This window comes from Phaethon lepturus, unplaced genomic scaffold (genome assembly GCF_000687285.1).
Source record: "Phaethon lepturus isolate BGI_N335 unplaced genomic scaffold, ASM68728v1 scaffold399, whole genome shotgun sequence".
Taxonomy (NCBI): domain Eukaryota; kingdom Metazoa; phylum Chordata; class Aves; order Phaethontiformes; family Phaethontidae; genus Phaethon; species Phaethon lepturus.
In genome coordinates this window covers 88,315-115,605 of record NW_010560982.1, presented here as the reverse complement: position 1 = coordinate 115,605, position 27,291 = coordinate 88,315, and the positions used below count along the sequence as shown (strand labels likewise).

The 27,291-nt window shown below is 37.4% G+C and overlaps 1 protein-coding gene across 2 annotated transcripts in view; it reads right to left on the bottom strand.

The window, feature by feature from the left end:
• Positions 1–27,291, bottom strand: part of SORBS2 (sorbin and SH3 domain containing 2) — an 81,188-nt gene that overhangs the window by 40,112 nt on the left and 13,785 nt on the right. The window contains exons 5-10 of one of the 2 annotated variants that reach the window (XM_010293813.1): positions 17,921–18,065; positions 15,403–15,578; positions 10,355–10,421; positions 9,215–9,259; positions 7,874–8,060; positions 4,649–4,763 (exon numbers count right to left, since the gene is read on the bottom strand). In XM_010293813.1, the coding sequence (XP_010292115.1) occupies positions 4,649–4,763; positions 7,874–8,060; positions 9,215–9,259; positions 10,355–10,421; positions 15,403–15,578; positions 17,921–18,065 (735 nt within the window). The remainder of the gene's footprint in view (positions 1–4,648; positions 4,764–7,873; positions 8,061–9,214; positions 9,260–10,354; positions 10,422–15,402; positions 15,579–17,920; positions 18,066–27,291) is intronic. The other variant, XM_010293814.1, reaches the window with a different exon arrangement.

Here is a 27,291-nt window from a genome sequence, read left to right as displayed (position 1 = left end):
GGCATTCCCTGTGCTACCAAGATCAATACACAGGCAATTGATTTTGCTCGGCTTTAGGTTTCAGTTTTGCTGATGGACCTCTTTCTATTCTCTCCCCTTCCGAGAGACTTAAAATGAACAAATAATTTTGACCTAAAAACCTGAACTCTGCTTGGTCTCACAAAGTATCTCCCAAACTGCTTGAATAGAAGGTAAAAGCAACAAAGCACATTCCCTTTTTATGACTTGTCGGTCAAACCGAGTCACACTGGTATAGTCTATCCTTCATCTAGTCATTTAGTAACATTTCCACTACTTGTTGTAAATATACTACTGAAGACTAGTAACTTCACTCTTTTTGCCATTTGCATCAGGTGGGCAACACAGCACTGCATCAAGATACTTAAGTCTAGAAGAACACTGTCATTTAAAAAAAATTACATCTATAGCATCGCATGCAGGTTTGCCAGTGCTTGATTTGATATACACAGGTAGACATTCAGAGGTAATAGTCAGAAGGGTGCATTTAAACTGGTGAGTTAAATGGTTCTTACATGATCTGCATGGCCAAGTTAATACTTCGCGTTCGCAAGTTCAGACACCATACTGAAGCATCTTCGGAACGATGGACTGAGATGTCTGTTGTAAATTTGGCATTTTATTAGCTCCAGAGAGTTTGCTTTTGATTTTCCTTTTTTCTTTTTTTTTTTTGGACTACTTTAAATAGCTGTTATAGCTCCACACCCACTACCAGACTGACTCAGTCTCTGCATACCTTTATCGGAAGACATTTTTTAATGTCGTATCAAAACATAGCTATAGGTAGAATTTCTGACTTCTTTTTGAAAAACACTGAGAAAACTTTTTCATTAATAAAGCGTTACTCAGGTAGCTCAACTAACACTGAGCAGAATATTCAGATAACCAGCTTAACATATCAAAGGTGACCAAACTTGTGTACTCTGAAGAAAATTTCATTTTCCACTGCAGTAAAAAAATCCCCCAAACCAGCAGATGTACATCATGGTCCAAGCCCAGCCTATTTCTGGTATTTGGCAAAACAGTGATCTTTTGTAATTAATTCTGATCATGAAATCCTCTTCCATATAAACTCAGTAGAAAGTCTGTACACTGAACATACATAAAAAAATCTAGAACTGAAATGTAACCTGACAGTTTTATCTGACTAGCACATGTGTACTGTCATGCTTAGCCTAAAACACCTAATGAAAATAAAGGCATCTATTGCTTGTGCCAATTTTACAAAGTCTTTCTTTACAGCAACACTAGAGATTTTACCTTACTTGCTTTGCTGCAGAAACAGAGAAGTGTATCTGTATGAAGGAATTACTTCACATATACAAGGTTGAAACTAGTAAAGAACAAAAAATTAACTTAATACGAGTAAGATTAAATTATTACACTGCAATTTACTTAGTTACTGGAAGTAAATATACATTTTAGGAAACAAATCCATGGATCATATGATTAATCAGAGTGTTTCGTTGAATTGCAGACATTGGAGGTGGAAACACGTATCAGAACAACTTATGTACACCTTATCAGTGCTGTATTATTAGAAGAAACTGTAATGTTTTACGGACTTATTGAAACAGGAAAAAAGGAGCTGCCACATCACTGCTTGGAAGACTATTCAACAGCTTAATGCCACTTACTTTTAGTTGTAATCTCAAAGGACCAATCCCAAGCTTCTCCTTTTTGTTGATGTTTTATACTCTTACAAGTTCAAATTACAGAAGAAAAAACCCCATTAATTTCTTGTTTCATGACAGAATGCTGCTGAATGATACTGCAGCTTGAAGTTACACTCATCTTTTTATATCCGTAAGAAAGATAATAATCTACCCCTAACCCCTATCCATTTAACATTTATTACTAGGCAATTTATTTAGGTTTCTCATCTCTCACATTCTTTTGACCTACTGAATGAGGATCTATTGAATAATGTCTCCCACTAAATGTTAGTTTTACATTGCATCTCATTTTATTATAATATTCCCATGTTTCTAATCTCCCCATTAATCACAACTGGTTCCAGTGTAGTACCTACATCAGTAAAGAGAACGCTGATCTTTCAAACCTCATCTGCCCTGTTTATTATCATGTAACGTAGCTGTAAATATTCTTCCTTCCCTGCCCGCCCCCCGATCAATTTGCCAACAAAACTGCAATCCTGTACACATGGAAATGACTTAATTTCAGGAAAAAAATTTAAGATTTCAAGTCTTGGAGAAACTCCCTTTGGCTTTTTTGGTTTTGGCAACACTAATGAAGTAAGAATTTCTAGTTCAGATGCTGTAAGTGTCCATATTTTACAATATTCATGAACTGAATTTATTTTTATATTCCATATTTTGATTAATAGTTTCTTTCAGTATCATCAGAATAGTTTTTCAGACAAATAAGGTATTTTGATATTATCAAGATCAAAGACTTAACCCATGCAATATTTGAGAATTTGGAGTTTTCACCTGAATTTGGAACTGACGCATTGTTTTCAGATGTCAGCTTTTCCTAGACACACAGAAAAATCTTCTGACCTACTCTGATGATCATCCTTCAAGAAGTCGTTGAGTTTTGCTTTCCATATCCCATTTAGTGAATGCTTTAGTGAAACCAAGTCTTACTCTTTTTGTAACATAGTCCAAAGGAAGTATCTAAATACAAAAAGCTAAACATCATCTTTATAACAGCAGAAACTCCAGACTGATAAAACTGTGATAGCTCACTTCAACTATTTTTGTATCAGTTAATAACATCACACTAGTGTCAGCACGATTTTCACCTCTTGTATTCTACATTAATTCCTGTTTTCCAACTTTTTACAGCTCTCAATCATACAGGAAAAAAAAATCTCTCCATTCTGTCCGTGAATATATTATTTCCTCAGCTTTTAAAATTTATCCAACAAAGTGATGTTTCCCTGCATTTACATCAGCGAAGTCTAAGCTTCTAGTCTGAGCTTCAGATGATAAAAAGTGATCTTGCCCTTGATGGATGCTGCTCAGTAAGTACAACGTGACTAAGGCTTTTCTGCATGAAAAGCTTCAAGGACCAAACAAAGCTCAAACCTCTTAATTGAGAGCATAAAAAAAAAGGGTTCAGGAACAGTCAGCAAAGCTCACTTTTTTGTCATTTCATTAGCTTGCTAAAATTGTATCCATGATCATACTCATTAGCACTGCAATCCCTATATGAATTATTTTTTTCACACTACATTAGTGGAAAATGTAATTTATTCGAAAAGTGAGGCCATTCTTGAAACATCACTGTACTTGTCTTATTTTTAACTTGAATCTGCTGTTGGGAAGGCTGGTAAATGACCTCAGTGTGTATAATGCAGCCATCGCAATCAAAAAAGCGCTCAGAAAAAATGCCACCCCCTTTTAAATAAAATTATTTGTTAAGTTCATCTTCACAATAAATACTAAATCCCACTTAATTATGTTATTTGGCAATTCCTAGAGAAATGCCAACTTCCTCTCTGAAAAATGCATCAGTTCTGCTAAAACTTAATTTCACAAAAACACAGTTTCCTGTTTTCTAGCTAACAAAAATTACATTCCTGCAAAGACCACAAAAACACAAAGGAAAGGTGCTTACTTCAGGTGTTTCTCACTGTTGACATACTACATATTCTGGAATTCAATTATTTGCTTTATTTATTTTAAATTAATAAAATAAATTCTGTGAACAAGCACGTAACATAGTAATACAGAAGCAAATAATAATCCAGTACTGATTACATAACCCCCTTCTTTTCAACTGGACTCCCTCAAGCATTTCCATCTCAAAGTAAAAGACCAAGAAAAGAAAACATTGCCATTGATACATAACAGTTTTCCTAAAATAAGTAAGTATTGAGAGAGCACAAAGGTAAATCAGAAAGGCTGGGTGAACGTGTCTTTTGGCAAATGAAAACTTCCGTTAACGGCCATTTTTCATGCACTAAGCATAGCTTTATCAGACATGCTTGTGAAAAATTCCACAACTGCAGTCATTATTCAGAAAGCATGAATAAAGACTTCTAATTACACGTTAACGTACACGCAGTAATCACAGAGTAACTGAGTCTGGCAAGGGCCTCCAGAAGTCATCTAGTCCAACCTCCTGCTAAAAGCAGGTCTAATCAGATCAGGTTGCTCAGGGCTGTGTCCAGGTGAGTCTTGAACACCTCCAGAAACAGAGATTCCACAGCCTCTCTGGGCAACCTTGACCAGTATTTAACCAAAATGTCCTTACATGTACAATTAGACACATCCTGAAAATGCAAATGGTTTCTTCTTATGCATTAATTAATCAGATTTCATATGCGCTGTTAATACTACTGAAAATCAGTGCTAGAGATGCGTGCCAATTAGAAAAAGCGGTTTCCATTAATTCGCAGTTCTGCTCATCATCCATTAAGTTTGCACAGTGGTGGCGTGATTTCTTGTAAATACCAGAAGATCTAAGTTTAGCAAGTAAGCCAAACCCACGTTTTCAAAACAACCATCAGGAAAGAGCAAAGACAAATTGCTGCAAAATCATATTTGAAAAAGGACCTTCACTATTCGTCTATATAGTCATAAACAGTAGTAAATAACAAAAAGATGACCTCTCAGCAAACCTCTTATGCTGTATTACCCATTTCAATTATGTGTCTTACCGGTCTTTCATGTTCAAGGATTGATGACTTTCCTGGCTCATACTCAAAAATACTTCTTGGTTCAGAACGGAACTTGCGGGTATCCACCTTTCTGTCAGGGGGATCCCAGTCATTTCTAAATAACAAATAGAAGCAATTTTTAATTTAATTTACTGTTATTTTTAATTTACTTTTTAAATTTAATTTACTGTTAATTTACTGTCATCGCCATCTGCTTTACAGCCCCGTGTGAGAGATACATGCATAACCAAATGAATTTCAGCATGGTTTCTCTTTCCATATTTCAGTTGTGAAATGTCTGGCCTAGCATCCCAACGTTTTAAACACTGTATGATCTTAACACATTTACAGCAGGTATACTCAGTGTAGCAGGAAAACTAGAGATGTCCAGCCTATGTGATCACTCATACTTTTGTTATAACTGGTAGACCAGTTTAATAACTTCCCTGACATACTGTGTCAAAACACCATGACATGCCTTTCTCAAATTGCAATTTTACTACACTTGTTTTACATACTATAGTAATACAGGCAAGTAGCAGATACTGTCGTCATCACACAGGATGATATCAAGTCCATATCGAAAAATTTACAGAATTTTGAGAGACAAAAAAATGAGGAATTATTTTAAAAGACAGTGTGAAAATCTAATAGATGCTCTTTATCCTGATCTGTAGTAGAATTGCTCCTGAATATCTTCCTAAGCAGTATGCTGTTTCCTTGGAAATATTAATAGATGAACAAGAATTTGACAGTTGGCTTTGGGATAGAAATTTATCTATTTTCTCTATAATTATAAATTTCTTTCAATTTAATAGTGCTATGCAAAGAATAAAAAGTAACCCCATTCCCCTACTCTTTGAGTCACTTACTGTGTTATATTAAGAGCTACCTACACATTTTTGGAGGCTAGTTAGCTAGTTAGTATCACAGCGAGAGCTACCTTTTCATGGCAGTTTTTATAGTCACTACCTAATTTGCATTTGGGAAATGTAGCTCACACATCTTTTTATTTAGCTCTGTGACAAATAACCTGCTAGTAACACAAAGAATGGGGGAAAGGAAAACGGAAGCCCTACCAGCTATTGCCTGTATTTACAATATGGAAGAGCATACACTGATTAAATTCTGTCAGCCTTTCTGATGTGACTTGGTTTGATGTGGCCTGACATAAGGCACATGTCACATGCCTTAAAAAAAAGAAAAATCTATGGGGTAGCTTTTGTTTGCAGTACGTTTGTGAGTGCAATTTCTGGGGCCCAGACACCGCTATTTTTAAAATGCCCTGTATTTCAAGGGAAATAGTTCTACATGGCTCGCTCTCTTACTTTCAATTAGTAAAACATTAGTTTCAGAGCAGAAAAGGCTATATTTTTGGAGAATGAACAGGGAAATGGCGATGTTCTGATCAAGTTGCATTATACTGCAAGTCACTGAAGAAAAAAGGATGCTACTGAAATTCTGATTCACACTCAGTTCACTTAATTTACAGCGTTCAGCCTGTAATCCCTTATGGACTATATTTTTGAGCCCAACCGTTAATGCAAACCATATCTTGCCTCCCAGCTATAAAACTGTGATACATGTGGACCTAAGCCTCTTATGTGAGATTCTAAATACTCATGCTTTATAGGCAATTAAAAAAAAAATCTCCCAATGGCAGGAAGAGATTGACGAGCTATAGCTGTCAGCAGCAGGCAAAGCATAACTAACATGTTTAGCATCCCCCGGCCTGAAGAACACAGATTTCCACTGTCTGTCTTATCATGCAGGAGGTTAAAAGGAGAGGCCAAACATCCAAATTCAGTGCTGAAGCAGTTATTTTCAAGCTTGACAAAAGGAGCTGTAACAGGCCGCAGTTTCTGCGACCAAGGCATTTGGCCTAGCACAGATGATGACTCACATAACTTCAGAGATCAAAGCTAGGCAGATACGCATTTTGGTGCCTTGCTAACAAAAATCTACACTCCCGTATGACTTGCTAACAAAACTCAAACCACATGGCCTTTGGGAGGTAGCCCAACTCTAACCACTAGCATTCCCTCTTGACAACCTGCCCTCAGCAACAGGAGCAGCCAAAAATCAGTAACTGTTGCACAATCTCATTTTCCCCTGCAATATGTGTATCTGCTGGATAACCTTTTGGATTGCCACTACCTACAAATTCTTCACAAAGTCGTAGTCTTAATTTTAAACACTTACTATGCTTTTTCCTCATAATATTTTATGCAAACTGAAAATTATTTCAAACTCTTTCATATAGTTCATTTTCTACATGTAAAAATGTATACAATGTCCAAGCTGACAAAATGGGCAAACGCTGTTTTGTAACTTGAGTGTAATCAAGAGAGGCGGGCTTCTAGCCGCAAATGGAACAAAAAATTATCCTTTTCATATCTAAAATATATATATACACACACGTAAATGTATAACAACATAGTATTATATTAACATGTGGTATTCATGAATGTAAACACTAAAGAAAAAGCTTTTTCCTTGAGCTAGTAGCTACAGGTAGGCTGAAGAGTCTATACTTTGTCTGCAGGGCACTCTGTGTGTTTTTATCAGAAGGATAAGCACTTCTTTCCTTAGTTATTGAGTATTAACCTATTCCAGACTGGACTCAAACCACTGGGACCTGGTTTTGTGCAGCAACTTTGAAGCTGGAAAAAAACGTGAGAAATCTGAAATGCCCCTCTAATCTGGAAACACCTTCTTGGTCTACCAAATTGGAAACAGTGATTTAAAACATAGGGATATAAAGCACTTCTGAGCTCTGGGGAAACATGGATTGACTGCTACATTCTTACAGTTTTGCTCTTCCTTGAATTTCAATTTATAAAATCATTTAGATCCTTTCTGTTTGCTACTGGATACCATAAATAGCCTTTCCTACTCAGAGGCTAACTATTCGAGACAGCTGCTAGAGCACGGATTGTTCTGAAATACAACAAGCAGGACAATCTTGCTAATGCGAATGAAAACCTTAAATGCTCATGGTGGTTCACTTGTAAGAATAAGCACTTCTTTTGCACTTTTAAGAACTGGCAGCACCATGCACAATGCCCACACTACTGATGAAGACTACCCCTCATCACCTGATTGTTCCTTGAACAAAGCCCTTGAACTCGTATTATTATATAGCTGCTATTTTATCCTTTGTGATAACCTGTAATTGGATTACTGTACATACCAAGAACACTTTTTGAAAATATGTTAACTTACTTTTCTGGTGTAGTCCTTTCCCTCAGACGATGTGGTGGTACTGGAGGGGGCACATGTGGAGGTGGTAAAGGGGATGAGACCTTAAAGGCATCGGAGCTGCTGTCAGAAGCACTTTTAGACAATGGCCTGTATGTCTGCGTCTTTGCGGCTGGGTGTGCCTGAGCAGAGAAGGATGGACTGTAGCTACCTAATATAAAACAAAACCAAAAATAGTCACAGCATGAGAATGAGTTTTAATAAAACACAACATGGAATGCTACAAGAACCCACAGTTATTCAGTAAAGCTGCAAGGTTACAAAAATTGTCTAAGTGCATTTTTAAAAGTACATTGCTGGATACTATTGAGCTTATTAAGATACTTTTATTTCTATGTAAAACTACAAACACACAGATAAAGTGCAGTATGGTTAAAATAAATTGATGATTAATTTGAAGGGGGGGGGAGTAGTTAATGGCTGTATGTATCCAACAGAGCTGTAAGTAACAGCCTGTTATTAATCCCCAGGCAGGAAATGCACCTTTTTTCCATTGTTTTAACAACTGCTGTTAGTCTGGGACAACTAGGCAATAGTGTATCTTGAAGAGGATCACAAGAGCTCAAACAGATCTTGAACAACTGACACACAACAAATGCTCTCGACAGTACACAGAAAGGCAGTATGAGAACATGTCGAATGCAACAAACACTGAAATCGAAGAATTTTGAGTGGCATTTTTGCGCAAGGCACTATGGGGTTTTTTAGCACATATAATCTATTTTGTTCTCATAAATAATTTTACCACATGGTTATAATCTTCTGAAAGACGCAACAACTATGTATCTATTAGATGAATATGTCTTTCTTGCAGCTAAATAACAGCAACACCAGTGCCTATGGCAAAAATGAACAAGATCATACACCAGAGTCATCTTTATTAGGCAGTCTTACTGCATATTTTAAAAAGGCGCTTTCAGTACAACCTTTTTGTCTTCCCATCTATGTAATTAGCATTTGTACTTTCGCACAGTAATTCCCTTTTCATTTTGATAAGGAAAGGCTGCACTACTCACAATCAGTAGCAAAAATAAATGCAATGTAATCAGAAACTACAGTATTACGCCGTATCCTAACTGCACTGAGGCCCACAGATGAAATAGATTTCTGTGGTAATAATGAAACCAAAATTAAACTTGGTTTCATTTGGGAAAAAAGGCATGAAAAAACACCAACTGAGATCAAACAAGACAGTAAAACGTGTTTATGTAAGCATTAAAAAAGCAAGCACAAATAGTTAACTCCCCCTGTTACTTCCTGACATAAAACGAAAGACTCATTTTGAAGTGAGGGAATAATTCCTACCAGTACTGTATGCATATGCAGTATTATACATGTCTGTGTCGTCATCTACAAAAAGAAATATACGTGTTACAGTAGTGCAATACATGCCAGTTTATCACAGCAATACAGCTTTGTTTTTGCAAATACAAACAGCAGATTGGTAGGCAATCAAGCACTGTATTTCTTCATCTCATAGGTGTTTTCTGAAGACTCTCTTTTCCCATTATACTTACCACAGGCTATTTTTACCATCTTATTGGTAAAATGGTGTCTTGTCATGTCACCCATATTGTATACTTACTGCTTAGCACTGAATTGCAAATTATAGCTTTTGGTCTGTTGTTCTCCATTCCCCAAGCTCGATTTCTTCCTTTGTCAGCTCTCCTCTACTAAAGACTACTAAGTTGTTGTTCCTACCACAAAAAGCAACCTCAAATATCTACTACGTGACTGATGTTCAAAATAGATCTTGTGAGCCAAAATTTTCCCTGCTTGCATTTTTTATTCTCCCACTAACATTCTGTGTGACAATACTGAATGCAAGTTCTACCTCAGGTGAATAAAGTCTCCTTCCTTTCGGAGGTGTAATGAGCATAACTGCTGCTTATAGAGTTTCTTGGCATCCTTGGTGACAATCATGATAAATAATCTTAACTTTAAAGCTAGTAATGCCACCAAAGCTCCATTCAGCAAAACCAAGTAAGATATTCCATGAAAAAAAAAAAAAAGCAATTCGGACAGAGAATGTATCCTCAAAACAGCCTGTTTACTAGCCCATGCTGTTCTAACATGCGAGCTCTCAACAGAAAGCTGGTATGGTAGGAGATTTACAGTGGCCAATTTCTCATCCCTCAAACTGGAGATGAAGATCACTTCACTGAGTTCCCCAGTGACATGGAATCATACTGGTTCATACCTATCCTAACCACTTTAACGTTTATTTAGTTTTAGTAATGAAAAAAAATTATTAAACATTTTCAGACTTTAGCAGAGGAAAATATATCTCTCTGCAGTAAAATCTATCACTGAATTTACCCATTTCATTTGATTCATTATCTGACACTTGGTGAATCCTTGTATTTTCACATAGCAAAGAAAATGCAGAAAAGTGCATTTTTAATACCACGGAGAACCACCCAGCCAAGACGAACGCATACTTACCAGGCTTATGAACCATATGGATTTGCTTGAACATTGTCTTGTACCAATCCTTCGGCCTGTCAACTGTCTAAATAAAATAGTTTTTAACAATTAACAAAAAAATAAAAATACCTGTGTGTACAGATCTGAACAGACATTTAATGTTATTCTGGACACAAAGGCTATTATGTTTTGTCCCTTAATTAACATTATCATTTTCATACCATCTATTTCAAATAGCATATTTATGCTTTTTATCTCCTAATTCCTGTAACAAGTTCTGGAAGACACTGAAGACTGAGTCAGTTTTGGGCTCTGATCTTGGAGGGTACAAGGGTTAGGAACATAGGAAATAGTGCCAGATCAAGGTCATCTTGGTGTCCTATATTGGACAATGACGAATGCTAGATACTTTACAGGGAAATACGAACACGTCCACAATTACAAGCATGTAAGAAGAGCTTCTTTTGAACTGCTGGCAATTTCCAACTCAAATTGTCTTCAAAATATAATTGATAAATAATGCAGAAAGGTTTGGAATACTACCGAGAAAAGAATTAGAACAATGCTATATTGAAGAATTAATGTTTGGATTGTAAACAAACAGTATTTCCTTTATCAGTTTTAAATGCCCTTTCCAGGCAACTTAATTTTAACTGATTTTTCTATTTTGAGAAAAGTGAATGCAATATACTTTTCAATAACCACTCGTTAAATTATACTTATCCTTACTTTTGTAAACTAAGCAATCCCAAAGTTCCCAAACTCTCCTCATATCAACATTTGCCCATACTTCTAATTACTTTGATCTCTTACCTTTCTGCATTTTCTCTTTTGCTACAATTTTCTTTCAAATAGCATGGTAATATTTCAGAAAAGGAGAAAACAAAGGCAAATGTATTTTCAGTATTATTCTTCTTAGGTCCTAAAATTTTACTTGTTCCACAGTAGTCAGAAAAGCAGAAGTTTTAATGCAGATGTACAAAGTCATCTTCAAACCTCACTGTGCACAGAGGTAATTCAAACGGCTCCTCTTGATGTGCATTGTCTTGCATTAGCTAATACTAAATAGGCAATCACTCTGCCCACTCCTCTTTGCCATGGAATGTGAAAATCCACCAACTCTCTACAAAATAACCAACAGATCTGAGTGTGTTCATCTGGCTCCATGCAATCCTCAGTGAATCACACTTTTGCCCTAAATACTTGATAGAGTCAGTGTACATAATTAATCTGTTTTGTTAACAATGGTGAGCTCTTACTGTAAGGCACTAGGCAGAAAATGCTCCTGTATTTTGAGGAATCAATATGAGTTCTCATAAAATTGCTACAAATGACCTTTTAAAAAACATTTGTTCAAAAGAAGAGCTGACAGTCAACTGAAGAACCCGGGGATCTGCTGGGGAAGAAAGAAATTTAAGCAGCAGGTTATGCTTTTTACCCAGACCTGCTTGCAAGGTAGAAAGGAAGGAGATACACCTTTGTCTCAAGATCAGGACCCTTGCCCCACCTACCAACATTCGTGACTTCTGCCAAAGAGAAGATATTCAGAAGCGACTTTGGACCATTTTAACGTTGTTTCCCTAAAGGTATTAAACATCTATACTAGCGGAACCCTGGTAAGAATAATTTAGCTGGATTTGAAACAAGTATGCTGTTTAGAGCTGCAAGATCAAGTATGTTCAAAAGTTTACAAGGAAGTCCAGAAGGTCCAAAGGACTCATGCTGATGGGCATAACCTCTACGGTGGTCCTCATTTCCTATAGCAGTACAAACTTGCAAGAGCCCCATGATACCACAAACTGCCTTTGTGATTTTATTGGGCCAAGACGACTCTTCCAATAGAGCCTGAATCAGCAATAGGTAAACAGAATGGAAACAGTGCATAAATATTACTGCTATGATGCTACTGTTTGTTAAGGGACAAAGGTGCACAGGTATCTCTTTGCTGGATCCTCTTTACCAGTCATGTCCTCCACACATCCACAGGAAGCTTCCACAGAGATCAGGTATGGAGAAGCTCCCACGTGACCAGGAAAGGTCTCCCAACATCTTTCTGGACATTTGCACATTTTTCTCTCATCATCTCCTCTCCAGCCCCTACCCTGGGGATTAAAGTCTCAGCCAGTGATTTGGCTTTACATAGTAAACCAGACAGGATTAGTTAAGGAACAGACTAAATTCCGTTTAAAATACATTTTCTCAATTTGCATTTACTAATTCCACATACCAACATTTGTTTGAGGAATTAGCCTTATGGACAATGCACCAAGCCATTCAGATGTCATCCTGCTTTCCATACATTATAGTTGTTGCAATTGAATGTTGGAATACAGTATCACATGTGAATGAACAATCAGCCAAATAGCATGAAGACGACATAAGAAGTACCTGCAGTCAGTACTTAGGAGAGTCCATAATCATTGGAGTAGTCTAATAATCCATCAGAAAGTATGCAATTAATTAAGGAGGCATTTATGACTTTCAGCAGACCTCCTGTGTTTTTTTTTTTTCCTAGCTGAAATATTACATCACTAAATACAGAAGAGAAATCTGGTGGGACTTTGTTTCTTTTTAATTCTTAGTAAATAGAGGTCTTTTAAGTCTACAGATTAATTTTGATAGTTTGACATGAAGCGATCATTTTGGATAGTCTAAAACAGTGCAGTCATACAGCTTTCCATGAATGTCTTCTCTCCTTTCCTAGGACTTTTGTTGGTGGTAAAATCTGGTGGTGACATTTGACTGAATGCTTTTCTGAGTGAATAGCATTTTACCCTCTCTTTTCCAAAGACTTCATTTTTCATGCCTTGGAATTTCACCATCTTTGGGGCAGGGCTTGGCATCATGGCAGAACTTCACAATGATTCTGAATTTTCAGGCTTCAGACTTGCACTTCTCAGAGCTGGTAGGAGCTACAGTGGTATGGAGGGAACAGGCTAACATGGAATGGCGGTTCTGAGAGAAGGGAAAGCTTTATACGAATCCTTTGCCCCTCAGCAGCTTTGGACAGGGAGGGTTTGCAGGAACAGAAAGAGAACATCACTCCGCTTTCCTTGGCTAAACAGCTGTCATAAACCATGTTCTGAGAGTAAAGACAGACTCGGAGGAGATAACCACAGATTGAAAAAATCTCTCTACTGCTGAAAAGCACTCCACATCTGGAATACCAATACTCCCAAGTTTTTATTCACAAGCTTACATTTAAGCAGCATAGTGTTTCAGAACACTGTGTTACCTATCACCCGTGAATCTGCATTTACTGCTTTTTTGATAGACTCTTGCCATTTTCATAAAGATGGAAGAGTAAGAAACTTTTAAACTTTGCTTGCAACAATAAACTCAACTAATTTGAGAACTTCTTTCTCTCTCCAGATGGAGTGGGGCTGAAGCTTCTGTGAGAAGATTCCTATTTGGATGGTTCACTGACCTTGGAGAAAGAGCGAGTGATACATCCTACCTTCTACTGTTCATGAAAAATGCAGTTTTAGCACTTTTGCATGTTTCTGCATAGTACTGCACTTCTGAGAGATGTCAATGTGCAGCATATTTGAGTTTTTTGCTGACAACTATATCACCTTTGTTCTTACATGACTGGGGTACATGGGGCTCAAATATACTCGTGCACATTTAAAATGTAATCTCAAATCAATATCTCGAAAACAATCTCACTTCCAGCTAAGTCCTAAGGAAGCAGAATAAGGACACAAAGTTGCACATGAGAGACAGTCACACACACACACATGCTGGCATCATCTTTTAACTCAAATCTCATTGCAAGAATCATTTCTGTAATACTAAGTTTACAAGCTACAAGATATTTTGAATTTGAAACATTAACAAAACCCAGAGCAAATCCAGCTGAAAAATGTCCTAATTCAAATCACACTGTGTATTTCAGAGAAAATCCGAGAGACTCAGACCATACCATCTGAATGTTAAACGTAGGTTGGCAGATTGCCAACTCTCTTAAGCACACTTGAGGGGGATTTCTGTTATCTTCTGTAACTGATATGCACCCTATTAGATGAATCTGCTATTCAAAAAAGAACTAAATTAATTACTTCATCCTACAGAAAGCATAGGGACATATTCACTTAAAAAAAAGGGTAGGAAGCTAGAGCATTGTTGCAAAGCAATTCTTAATTTTTAAAAGATTCTGATCATTATTACTTTTTATCTCAAAAATAAAGCAAGAAATGCCGGAGTTTCCCCCCATTCTTATTAAAATTGTCCCCATCTTACCACTTATTCTGAATTTTTCCTATTGCTTTTCGCCATCAATTCCTGATTTTCCCCCCAATTTTTCAATCCATTGAAGCACTTCTTGGCAATTACAACACAGCCCCACATGTCAGCACTGGCAGAGAGGATACATCCAACAGCTCCTACATCCTTGCACCTCACAAAGACTTCACCTGCAAGGGCTCTGCTGCTTTCATCCTGGCTCCCACTCTTCTTACTCTTTCTCCGACTAGCACAGCACTACTTCTCCGCCTGGGAAGGCCAGTAAGCACTTCCTCTACAGAGCTAGCGCAGCTGCCACTGTGCTCTCTGGACCAGCCAGAAGAGGCTGCCCTGACAGCAGAGTGGAAAGAATGCTTCAGCATAGTGAAAACAAAACTCTTCAGTTCGACATCCTGGGACCACTCAAGCAGTGACTAGTGGCAGATGATCAAATCTGGGCTAGGCACAATTAAAGGGTTTCCACGCTGTTTGTTTACATGTCACTCAAGGGCACAATGACTAGAATTTAGAAATAGATTTTAGATTTTAAATTAGATTTTAGAAATGACAAGACAAATGCAATTACTGTGTATCTCCAAAATGCAAGAACTACAAGAGAAGCAGTTTTGGCTACTTCTAATTAAAACTAGAAACATGAGGTTGCCCAATTATGCTCCCATCAGCATTCTCCTTTTCCGTCAACACACAATATTATATTCATGAGCTCGCTGATTACGCACACTGTATTCCACATTATATAAGACTAGAAAAATGTGAAAAACCCATTACCAACAATCAATTCATTGTATGAGTTCATAGACAGATTCCCCAGAATTTCCTACCGTTCTAATTGCTGTAGGGATTCCAGATTCATCTACCGGGCCAATCCCTGCATAATGTGGAGCTTTAATGACTGTAACTTTTTTTTCTTCTTCTGAGGATCTACAGATTGGTATTGTACTGGTGGTGGTGGTGCTGCCAACAGTCTGAACATGCTGTGAGTATGTCTCTGTAGACTCTGTAAAGATAACATGACAGAATATTGTATAATGATACAATAATCATACTTAGCAGTTATAACACTCTTCCCCATTTCAGTATGCTGTACAAAGACTGACAACAATCTTAACCACATACACATACAACACTTAAAAAAAGAGTAAGAATCCTCTTAGCTGGGGCTTTGCCCTGCTTAAGATTGTATTAACAGAACTATAAACTTTTTTAAAAGACTAGACAGGCTATTGAACTGAGATCATCTTAGATTAGAGGTACTTCTTGCAGCATCTTGCTTACAAAAACAGAGAAAACCCGCAAACCCTGAAAAATCCATTGAGAAATAGTGGCAGCAGCCTTTTTCCTATAAATCACACTCTTACATCTTTCCTATCTATTCTTGGAAATTAGTGATGACATTTCAAAACTTCTCCCCCTGCCCAAATATAGCAAAGTATAGAAAATTGCTGTTCTGTAAGCACAGGAACAGATTCCAAACAGCCCTCCACAAAAACTTATGTGATATGTGTTTAGAAACATTAAGTTTTAATGCACAATTAAAAAAAAAAAACGATTCTGATGTATAATTTTCACTCCTTCCAGTTATGCTGGTATGTTTAAGTGCCTCTACATATAATCCACAAAAAAGGACCTTAGTAACTTGGTACCTGTAGAGCAATCTGATGATCCACCTACAATACTGTAGGTGAACTGTGCAGGCTGTTACTGGTTTGTGGTGACTTGTGAGATTTCCACCCCTCTCCCTCAAACCTTTCTTAATAATTGATGAAATTAATACATCACTTACCATTTCCCTCTAAAATTCACAGTAATTTATTTAACAGAAAACACCTCACTGCTGGGATATGTCATGTGAAATTTTTATTGCTGCAGATGTACTTCTCTCTTGCGTGCAGGAGAAAGAGCCCTACTCCTTCAGGCAGCATGTTTCAGTAAATTAGTGGGCCGTTATGACAAAGCATCGTTTTTTGCAAAAGCAAGTGCAGTACTTGTAAGATGTTTCCACAGCAGGATAAATGAATGTAGGGAGTAAAAATAAATATTCAAATGCTACTAGTGAAGATTATAATTGCCTTTTGTGTAACATAACATCTGTTGATTCTTATGAAGCAGAATATTTGAATTGTAATACAAGCCAGCAAAAGAAGCTCTGCTGACTGAAAGCTCTAGTTCTAATTTGAATATTTCTGCTCACTCCTATTGCAGAGAGCTGGATTTGGCATGGCTGTTTCAGCTGTTTACTCAAGTCTGAAATCCTGCAAATAAACCAGTACTACACATATATGGTGAGGGGCAACTGTGTGGCAAACGTCTGAATGTTTGGGCCTTCTTCCCGAAATGCATGATGTTAAATTTAGAAAACGCTTTGGATTTGATCCTTCATTCCCTCAAACCGAGGCCATCGGTGGGGTTTTTACATGAGCAAGGAGATTTAAATCACGCTGTTACTGTGGAACACAGAACTTCAGCATCATACAAGAGTAAAATTCACGGGAAAATACTTATTTCAGGTATATCCAAAACAGAATTGATAGGTCTTTAGATAAGCAAACTAGAAGGAATCAAAGAAGCTAGAATTCTGGGATGTGGAGAAACCCATGCATACAGTATTTGTACTTATCACTATGATAGGGATTAGCAGCATTTGTGTAAGTCTTAAGTTTCAAGGGTGAGAACTGTTACCTCATTTCCCCAGAAGCATAACAAAACAGTAAACTCCAGAATCACATTCAAATTATTTTGCATGTATAGTCTTATCTGAATATACAAAACACTAGTAGAAAAAAGCAGCAAGCAAATGATTGTTCTGGCAAAACCGATTATACGTGCAGACCTCCTTTCTAAAGCTGATCATGTATTAAAAAAAATAACAAAAAACATTGCCCTATTAAAAAAAAGCATAAACAAATCATAGATTGACATGGCTTTAGGTGTTTAAAAGCCCAGAGCCCCACCCTTTGTTGGCAGTATTTCTACTTAAGATTATGAAAGTTGGAGGGAGAACCAATGTACGAAGTCGGTCCTTGGTTTCTTAAAGGCTGCAGGGGCTGCACAGGTTGAGTTATTTTGCTAGATGCTCTTTCCTTGGTAAAGGTAGTAGAAAGGCGGCAAGAGGTCACACTCACACACATAAGTAATAAAACTTAAATACTAACTCCAGTTCAGGATTGCTACTGTATCTAACAATAAATGCTATTTTTTTTGCGTTTGCTCCTCAAGGTAGATGAATAGACAATACCTTCATTATGGACGTGAAGCACTCTACAATTGTTTGCAATCTTTGCCACATGAATTGGAATATGTTGCATAATATATAAAGCAAACATTCTGTGTGAGGCTTACCCATCATCCTGCCATGCTGCATGATAACAATGTTGGAATTGAGCGAAGCTGGTGGAGAGTAAGCTGAAGAAGGGGAAAAAGGCCTTTGAAAGTGACTCACTGGGCTGGCAGCAGTGCCAGAGTTCCCATTCACTGTGATCTGAGCCTGAGAGAAACAAAACAATATCCCATTAAACTACGCACAAAGCACTCTGACTGCCATCCCAAACAAAGAGCGATGCAAGGCTGTCATCCACACAATAATTACCAGTTGTCAGGTACCTAGCCATAACGGCATCTGCATTCACTGAAATACAGAACTCATCACAAGGGGAGCAGAACATGTTCCTTATATACCTTCTACCTCCCCCCTCCGCTCCTTGTATGTGCTGTCTGTAAAGCATGCTAAAGTCCTGGGAAGGTAACAAAGACCACAGTCAACGCAGTGAAGATACCACAAACAAGGTCTGCGGTGGTCTGACAGCAAGTGAAATGAAGATGGCAGTAAAAGTTCCCCTCACTGTGTGACAAAGGCTGCCTGCCACAGATGACTCGCTCCAAGACACATATTCCCTTAATGCACATGCTAAGCCCTATTGATATTAATGGCAATGTCTGTGCAGGTCGAAAGGAAAAGTCTCATCCAGACTAGCTAAAGATTTTCTTGAAAAAATGGAAGGCAGCTGGAGTGACTATGGGATGCTGGTATATAATCTATAACAACAAAAATAAACAGCACCAATAAAAAACCCACAACACAGAACAAAATCAAATAAATAAAAGAGGAAAGCTAAGTAAAGTGACCATATAGCATCATCACAAGCCGCTTTGGCTTTAGTCACAAGAGGTGCTTCTGAAATAATCTGCTTCTCTGCCACCAGGTTTCGAATCCCCACATCTGGGCTGTAGCACTTCAAAGGGAAATATCACAAGGATCAAAATGGAGATATTGAAAAAGCATTGAATGAAATGAGAAGGTAGCAAATATTTCAGCAGAAGAGGGAGCAAAGCTCTCTGTAACATCTCTTTTAATGCGAACTTTTCTTCAAATCTGAAGAAAATCAGAAGTGCTACAAACTTTGTCCAATTTTACATAACAAGAACTACAACATGCTGTAAAGATAAAACATGAAGCTATGTGAAACAGCAAAGCATAAGTAAAAGCCATATTAAAAGGCATGTTATTTTTACATTTAAAAATGAAGTGGTTCATGACCTCTTGTATACGTTTGTATTTTGGGAATTACCGATTGGATTTGAAATTCTTAACATCTCAGCCTCCACTAGCTAAGAGAGCAAAACGCATTCTGGGTCCTACGCAAACATCATGTGAACGCCTACATACATTCAGGGGTTTCTCATTTTAAGGATGCCCATTTACAGAACTGAGCTGAAAGTGTTGTGGAACTGGTGGTTTTTAACGTTTCCTCTTTAATAAAGCCAAGAGCCAAAATGTAACCAAGTTGGCTTTTCTCACACCATCCTCCCCTCCAAAAGAACTTAGAGCTCTAAGAACGCACAAGCTACATGAGCTCAAAGACAGCATTTCAAGACATATGAAGCCATGTTTTCAGGCGAGGTTCCTAGATGAGGCCAGCCATCTCTACCCTACCTCAATGGTTCACCCCTTCTGCTTTCCTACATATTGTCTTTTTGGGAAAGCTTGTTTCTAGGGAAGGCAGGGTGCAACTATGTCCAGAACCTTAAACCTTCTCACTCATTTACTATGGCTTTTGTTTCTCTAAAGAGAGGAGCAGAACTAGTGTGAGTTCTTAGTAGTGAAAAGCTACTCCTATGAATTTGTATAATAAAAAAATTCAGATATTTCTGTGATGGCCTTTGCCAAATAGCTGGACTAGACAATAAGGCTCTTACAAGTAGTACGCAATATTATGAATACAGGATCTACACAAGTAGCTGATTGACATCAATGAAATGTGGATGTGGCATGTCCATATATGACATTTTTGGGTTTACTTCTACAGTTTTTACAGAGGATATCAGCTCATCTACAATTTCTTCATTCCTAATCACTTTCTCTTGGAAAAAGTTTCCATAAAGGTAGCTATTGCATTTATCTGATGCATATTGCACTGGTGAGAGGGTTAGCTATAAAAGATAGTTTTGTGAAGTTTCAAGTTCCAGGGGCCTTTTCCTGCCCTTGGAATCATTTGGGAGCTATTGACATTTCAAACTGAAAATGCGATACTTGAGTTCAAGGTGAAAAAGTTTGTTCCCAAATTTCACAAGGAACTGAAATCTTTAAGGTGCCTATTTGTGAATTAGGCCTTTTACTTTCCTAAGCACTAGATACTGCCATTTCCAAATTTCCATTAGACTGCACAATTTTCAACTACATAAACAAAAGGAACCGATGAAAAGTACTTTATAAAGGGAAATGTTCATAATTGGAATAAAAATAAGAAAAATTTTTTTGTTTCCAAAACCAGCTGTTCTCCGAATTTAACTCCAATTCTAAGTATAAGCCCAAATAAGAAATACAATTCTCATACTTTGGGTTTTCAAAGCAGCTGTAATCTATGACTGAAAGTATGGCCAATTAACCAGTTCTGTGTTTAGCTCTGCCTTTTGCCTGGAATCTTCTACAATTTGTTGATTCAGCTCTTCCCAAAGCTGTTTCTTCTTCTCAGAAAATCCTCGGTAAAACCTTTTTGCCTAAGCTCTTGTTTCGATCTCTAGAATAAACACACATCCCCAATGTGAACATAGTGTCTTTAAAACTGTGGTTCTGTCTTACGCGGGCACAACGCTGCATGGCACAATCCTGTATTACTTTTATTGTTCTCTCAGCAGTTCTCATCTACAAAATCAAGTCCTTTGAGAATGAAGATCGTTACAGGAGTAGAACCACTAGCAGCACGTGTGTGTGCGCGCCAGCTTCTCCATCATTTTCTCATTTAACAGCTACATTTACAGTCACCTGAGTCTCCTGTACAGAGGATGTGAGATGGTGACTTTTCTACACCGCAGAGGTGGGTCTTGCCAGCAGTTTAATTTCTGTGAGGCTCTTAGGATTGTTTGGGGATTTTTGTCCTTTAAGGGGAGATTCATCCTTTCTCTTTGTCCATTAATGGTGAACAATTGTTACGCTTATCCCTGCCATGTCTATGAGGAAGTGGTAGTCAGACCTGACCATAACACATCCCTCTACAGGGAAACTACCCAAAAAAGGAAAGAAGGAAGGACTATTCACTTGAGCTTACAAAAACAGTGCTCGAAGAAAACAAATACAGTTAGCTGATTATTTTAGAAGTAGGTTAGAAGAAAACATAAATGTTCCATGCTTCCCATAGTTAGTAAACAGTCATGTAGTGATTGTGCCTTATTTACACATACCAGTCTATACTGATGATGGTATCTTTGGTTACAACTACCAGGCTGTACAAAGATGCACTGTACTGACTTATTTTAATTAAAAAAAAAGTTTCAGAGCTGTGTTACAAGAGTTAGGAATGACAGCTTTTACATGCCTGCTATTAATTTATTTTTTTTAAACAGCATCCAGAGCACTGACAACAGATTGTTGACTTTCCAGGTGACTACATGCAAGCTTGGGCTCAGAACACTTTTTATAAAATAGACATAGAACTTTAAAAATATATATGCTGTTTGTTCTTGTCAGACTTGAAAATGACAGCATGCTGAAGTATTTGCGCAAAGTTTGAACACTCTTGTGACCCAGTAAAACTTTGGTCTTAGACTGTCTCTGTTCTGTAATTCAGCAACAAATTGCTTAATCTAAATGAAGGCTTTGTTTTGACTCATTTTAATCATCCAGATAATCTCAAAAGAAATCAGAAATGAATTGGATTTGACCCAAATTCCATACTTTCTTTCTACCCACATATAAGCGTACTAAAGTACAGAAAAGTGAATGTGTCTATAAAATGTGTCTAATTGCATGCTCTTTTTTTCCTGGACTTAACGAAAAGGAAAGTAACACCCAAGACACTTGGGTATTACAAGATTATTTATGAAGTTCACTCCTGTAAGAAACCATGATTAGGAGAGGAAAAGGTTAGTTAGAGGAGAGAAGGAGAATTTTGTGCCGTCAGTGGTCATGGCTGGGGAAAAAACTGTATTAGATATTGCCAATGTTCACTATGAATTTACAAGTTAGAGTATTAAAATCTGTACCTCAGTATAAACCAAAAATGGTGGTAGCTCAGAGGCTACAAACTCCACAAACCTGTACGTCGCTAACGAACTTTTAAACACATCTCCTCACACTCTACACACTGCTTGCTTTTAATGCATCGGGAACAGATATTTATTGAATTTATTTTAATTTATTTTAAGCAAAGTGTTTGATACACCATAGCTGACCATACAGCTGTGCAACAACTTAGTATCATTTTCCTATTACCAAATCTGCTATGCCAATAATTTTTTTCTTAGATTTTTTTAAACAACTGTTGCAAAACATGCTGTCAGACTGCAAACACAGAAAACCACTAACAATACTTGTCTGTGCAACACGGTAACAGACAAGTCTGAATTCTTTTCCCCTTTGACAACCTATTTGAACAAAATGGAGGAGGAAAAAAGGAAGCATAATTACATGAGAAGTGGCAGCAGTGTTGGTTAAGGTGGTGCCATCTGACACAGCAGACATCTGGCTCAAGGTTGGGGAAGGTGTTTCAGAGCAGTCAGTAGTATCATAGCTACAAGTCTGCAGCTCATCTAGAATGGCTGTGGAGGATACACTCACTGTGCGGGAGGAGCACTCACTCATGGCAGAATCTGTGCTTACAGAGGCTGTTTCGTTCCTGTGGATAATACTTTCAGAAGCTAGGTATGGGCTTTTAAATGAAAATTGTGAAAGGGATGGGGTTTTATAAAAGCGTGAAGGCAAAAAATCATCAAGCGTTGGCAAAGAATATGGTACTAGATGGGTGCCACTGTCTGGTGAGAAAGAGGCTCTGTTAACTGGTACCACAGGAGGAGGAAGAGGCAGTGGAGAAGCTTCTGTTGCTGTTTGTCTGTGTGTCTGTGAAGCATTTACCTCCATCACAGGGGCAGTTACTTTCTGGTTTCCAAGCTGAGATTTAAGGAAAAAAAAAATAAGAAACACATTACCAAATGAATAAAAAACTCTTCCCTTTGCCTCTTGCTGTGCGTAGGAGAATTACAAAAGTGTAAGTTTTTCAGCAGCCCGAGGAAGTTCACATTCACATGGATTAGAAAAGAAATCAACCACGCTCTATATTACAGTAGGAAAACATGAAAGAAACGAATGCATCAAATACTGGTGGAAGCAATGCCAGAAACCATAGTGTGCCAGGGATGAATACTGATTATGTACTGCATATATTAATAATCTCAGTTGTGCATCAAGAAGGTTCACACTATTTTATACTTTACATAAATATGAGGCTTGAGAACATCACATGAATTTTGTTTGTAAAAGGAAAAAAAGATCTGCAAGACTGATCTCTGTAAATGTTTCTCTCTTTTTTTCAGAAGACAGGTATCATTTTGAAATTAACTGTAATATACAGATGGGCAGGACTGCAAGCTGAATGGAAACACTAATATTGAATGTTCATATGATCTGCAAGCAATAGGTTGTGGACTTTTTTTTGCCTTTTGTGACTGAATACATCTTCTCTGCTGCCTCTCTAATAAAAATGTTTGGATGATCTTAGAGTTTCCAAGCACCCTGGACGCACCCTGTCAGCCTACTGGGTAAGGTGTATGCATAGCAAAATTTTCAACATTAGAGGACACAAGGACTGTTTGGGTAACTGGTATAAGTCCGAGGAACAACAAAGATTGGGAGCACAAGAACAGGACAGGGATGACTTCATACTGAAACAAAACACACTAGTAGTCTGGCTTCAGCATAATTGTTTAAAAGTATAAGGAAGGGAATATCCTCATGAGAGTGCTACTGAGAACTGTTGCACAATATATAAGCTTTATGTTCTTTTATTTTAAATCAGACACAGGACACAGAGTTTAAACTAGTCCTGAAACTGGTTTTTTGGATCTGCAACTTTTTTTAATTAAAGATACATCAAAAGCGTGTTGGCATGCAGTCTTTGTCAAACAGCGGCACAAATACTTCTATGCTGCCTATTAGCCACAAGCTTTCAATCAATTCCTGAAGTGTGTCAAAATACTGCCTACTTCAGCACTAATGGTTGCACTTTTGCTAGGGCTGAGGAACACTGGAATCGCTGCAGGGCAAGAGTGTTTGGGATTTTAAATTTATGTAAAAGAGAGGACAGTAAGATACCATACGCAGTAATTACTACTTAAAAAAGCAACATTTACTCATAGATATCACATTATTACCAATAATATTATGGTTGTTTCCTATGCTCAGAATAGGCAGAGCTCTTCAACTCTAATCATTCAAAAATTGTTTCGAGCCATCAGATTAAAATGCCATTTTAATCCAAAATCTGAGAATATCTTCTAAAGCCCTTATGGGAGACTTGGAACACAATCCAGATAGCGCTACTTATGGGAGGTCACTGGGGGTCCAGTTCCACAATTTTTGCTGAGATCAACTAGAATTTATATGAATAACCTTACTGAGGTCAATGAGACCATCCCTATGAACAAGCATTTCAGAAAAGAATCTTATGCATGTGAACAGATATCCATCACTTCTTCAAAATTGTCAGAAGAACTCTTTGGCATTACTGGACCTCTGGGGTACACAAAAATCGCTAAAATCTGTAGTTAAAACAGTCAAACAGCTTAAAATCCAAATGTTATTCATAGCAATGTTTCAAATCTACAGTTGAGAAAAAAAATCTTTCTGTAGAGTAAATCTGAACAGATTACTTAATCAGAAAATCAATAATTGATTGTATGACTGTAAAAGGAGATAAGCTTTTTATATAGAACTATAACTAATTTGCCAGTGGAAACTTCAAAAGAACAATGGAATACTGTTAAAAGAATTTAATGAAAAGCAATCATAGGCAGATGTGAAACAGCCAATTATACAGCATAGCATATCAGGGGTTTAAGATGTGTGCATTTATGTACACATATAAGAAACAGTAATTTCACCTCACAGATACATAAAGGGAAGACAGAATCATCATTCATGATGAATTTCATTATCCATGTCATAATTCAAGATCTCCAGCAAGAGACATGAACCAGGGGATCGTAACGCATTTATGAACTAATATGAAGCTCTGTATTTCTTGAGACCAGATATCCTCTCAGCATCCCCAGAAGAAAAGTTACATATGACTGAGAAAATATTTTAACAATTCAGAGATGAATTTACATAACAGGAAATTTTAGAGACTTGAGAAACCTAGTAAGCGTCTGTCTGCGAACCGAGAAGATTGCCTGGCATGCTTGAGAAAAGAAGGGAGGGACAACACAAGAACAGATATTCAGGGTGCATCCACAGAGCTAGTAAAATTGAGTTCTTAAAGAATTAAATTCATTGTGTTTGGCAACTAATAGCTGATTTCATCAAGCCAAATTCTTAAAAAGAATATAAAATTATCATTTTTACAGCATGGGCAGAAAGAATGCAGCAATTCTAGGTACTGATTCCCAACGTGAAGGTTCTCAGCTTTGTGGAATAAAACTTGAATAATCTGCCTGGTTCTAGAGTTCTGTCATCGGTACAACCCTCACTGTGGGAAACAGTGGCTGAAATGGTGCTTTAAAACAGCATTATTTTCAAAAAACAATCACACCATTTAAAGAACATGAAATGTTTCAGTGACAAAAAATATAGATAAGTAGCAGTCAAATGTATCCATTTGGCTACTAAAAATATGAGGAGGACAAGGCTGAATGCATTGCAGAACACTATTAATACCAGTTCCATTCAGTGTGCTTGAGATTAGGTTTGATATTGTTACAGCACAAGAAACAGTAGCAGAAGTCAGGTGGATTAAATACCAAACAGGTACTTAATAAATTAGAATCATGAAAAACTAGTTAGACTACAGAATTATCTTGGGTTAAGTGCGGAACAGCACTTAAGATAAATGTCATGAGTCTGGAACTGAACGACTCAAGCACAGCTTCTCCTGGTCCTTAGAAACGTTCACCTTCCATCAAATAATAAAATGTCAGGCATGAAGAATACATTTGCTACCCAAGTCATATTAAGTAGACAGGTGACCCTAGATGGGTTTCAATACTGGTTTCAAAACCAGTCACCCATCATTTTAATGCAAGATCTGTGAGGAGTGGTGTGAGATTACTAATGACACCAAAGTGCTGGCCTTGCTTCAACAGTCAACACAGATAAGGAGACTCAGAGATAAGTGAATAAACTCATTTTGTTAATACATAGCAGAGTTTAGTAGTCAATCAAATCACGCCCATACGCTTGCACAAATGGGTAAAAATACCTCTATTTTTTAATTGTTAAAAGCTGATGTAAAAATCTCCAAACTGATGCTGCGACTTATATTCCTATGCCCATTTTTACTGCCTAGCCCTCTTATTCTAAACTCAGTATAAGGAGGTGGAGTTCAGCCCTTGTGCAAAACCACACTAGTGACACAGAACTTGAAATGAAAATTTTGTGCTCCATTTTCTTTGCTTGGCATCTTTCCCCAAAACATTGAAACCTGTCTTCTGTCCCTTCTACATCACTCAATGTATTGTCAATACCTAACAGTCATGTATTACATAAACCAATTCAGAAACAATTTTTTGAATTCCAGGCTTCTTTTCCTGGATTCAATTGTCTACAGTTGTAAGGCTGGCAAAAGAAACACTTCTATAAACATGTAGTATAGTAGTTTTTATTCCTCCAGGACACCATGACTAAACCAAGCGTTCACTCATCCATGGAATTAACCAACCAGGACAAATGGTTTTGCATCCTCAGTTTTAGAGCACAGTATCTAGAACAAGAGGATGCTTATGAACCCAGAAACAAAATGGACATAAAAATATCAGGTGTTATATTGAGATGCAGCTCAGAAATCTTCATCAGTTTAGATCTTTTTCTTCTAAGAAATTTGGACAACAGAATTTACCTCTACTGGTCTCATACTAACAAATACTAATTCCTCTGTTGAAATAGATTAGGTTAATTCTTCCATATCTGCAGTATGGCACAGAGTAGCAGCATCTCTCAAGAGTGTAATAATGTAAAAAAGGCTAATACTGAGTAACATGAATGCTTCTCTTTTCATACATACTTTTAAGGGGTTTAACCTTTCTCTGAGTAGGAGTATTTACAAAATACCACTTGGTGAGTCATACCACACTTCTGCTTGCTCCTGAAGTTTCAGCAGATAAGCTCTGAAATTAAGTGCAAATAGGAGCACAAGCATACAAAATACATTAAACAAAACCACAAAATTTTTGTGCATGAATTTGGAGCACAAAAGCTCTTAGCTGTATTTATCCATACTTTCTGACAT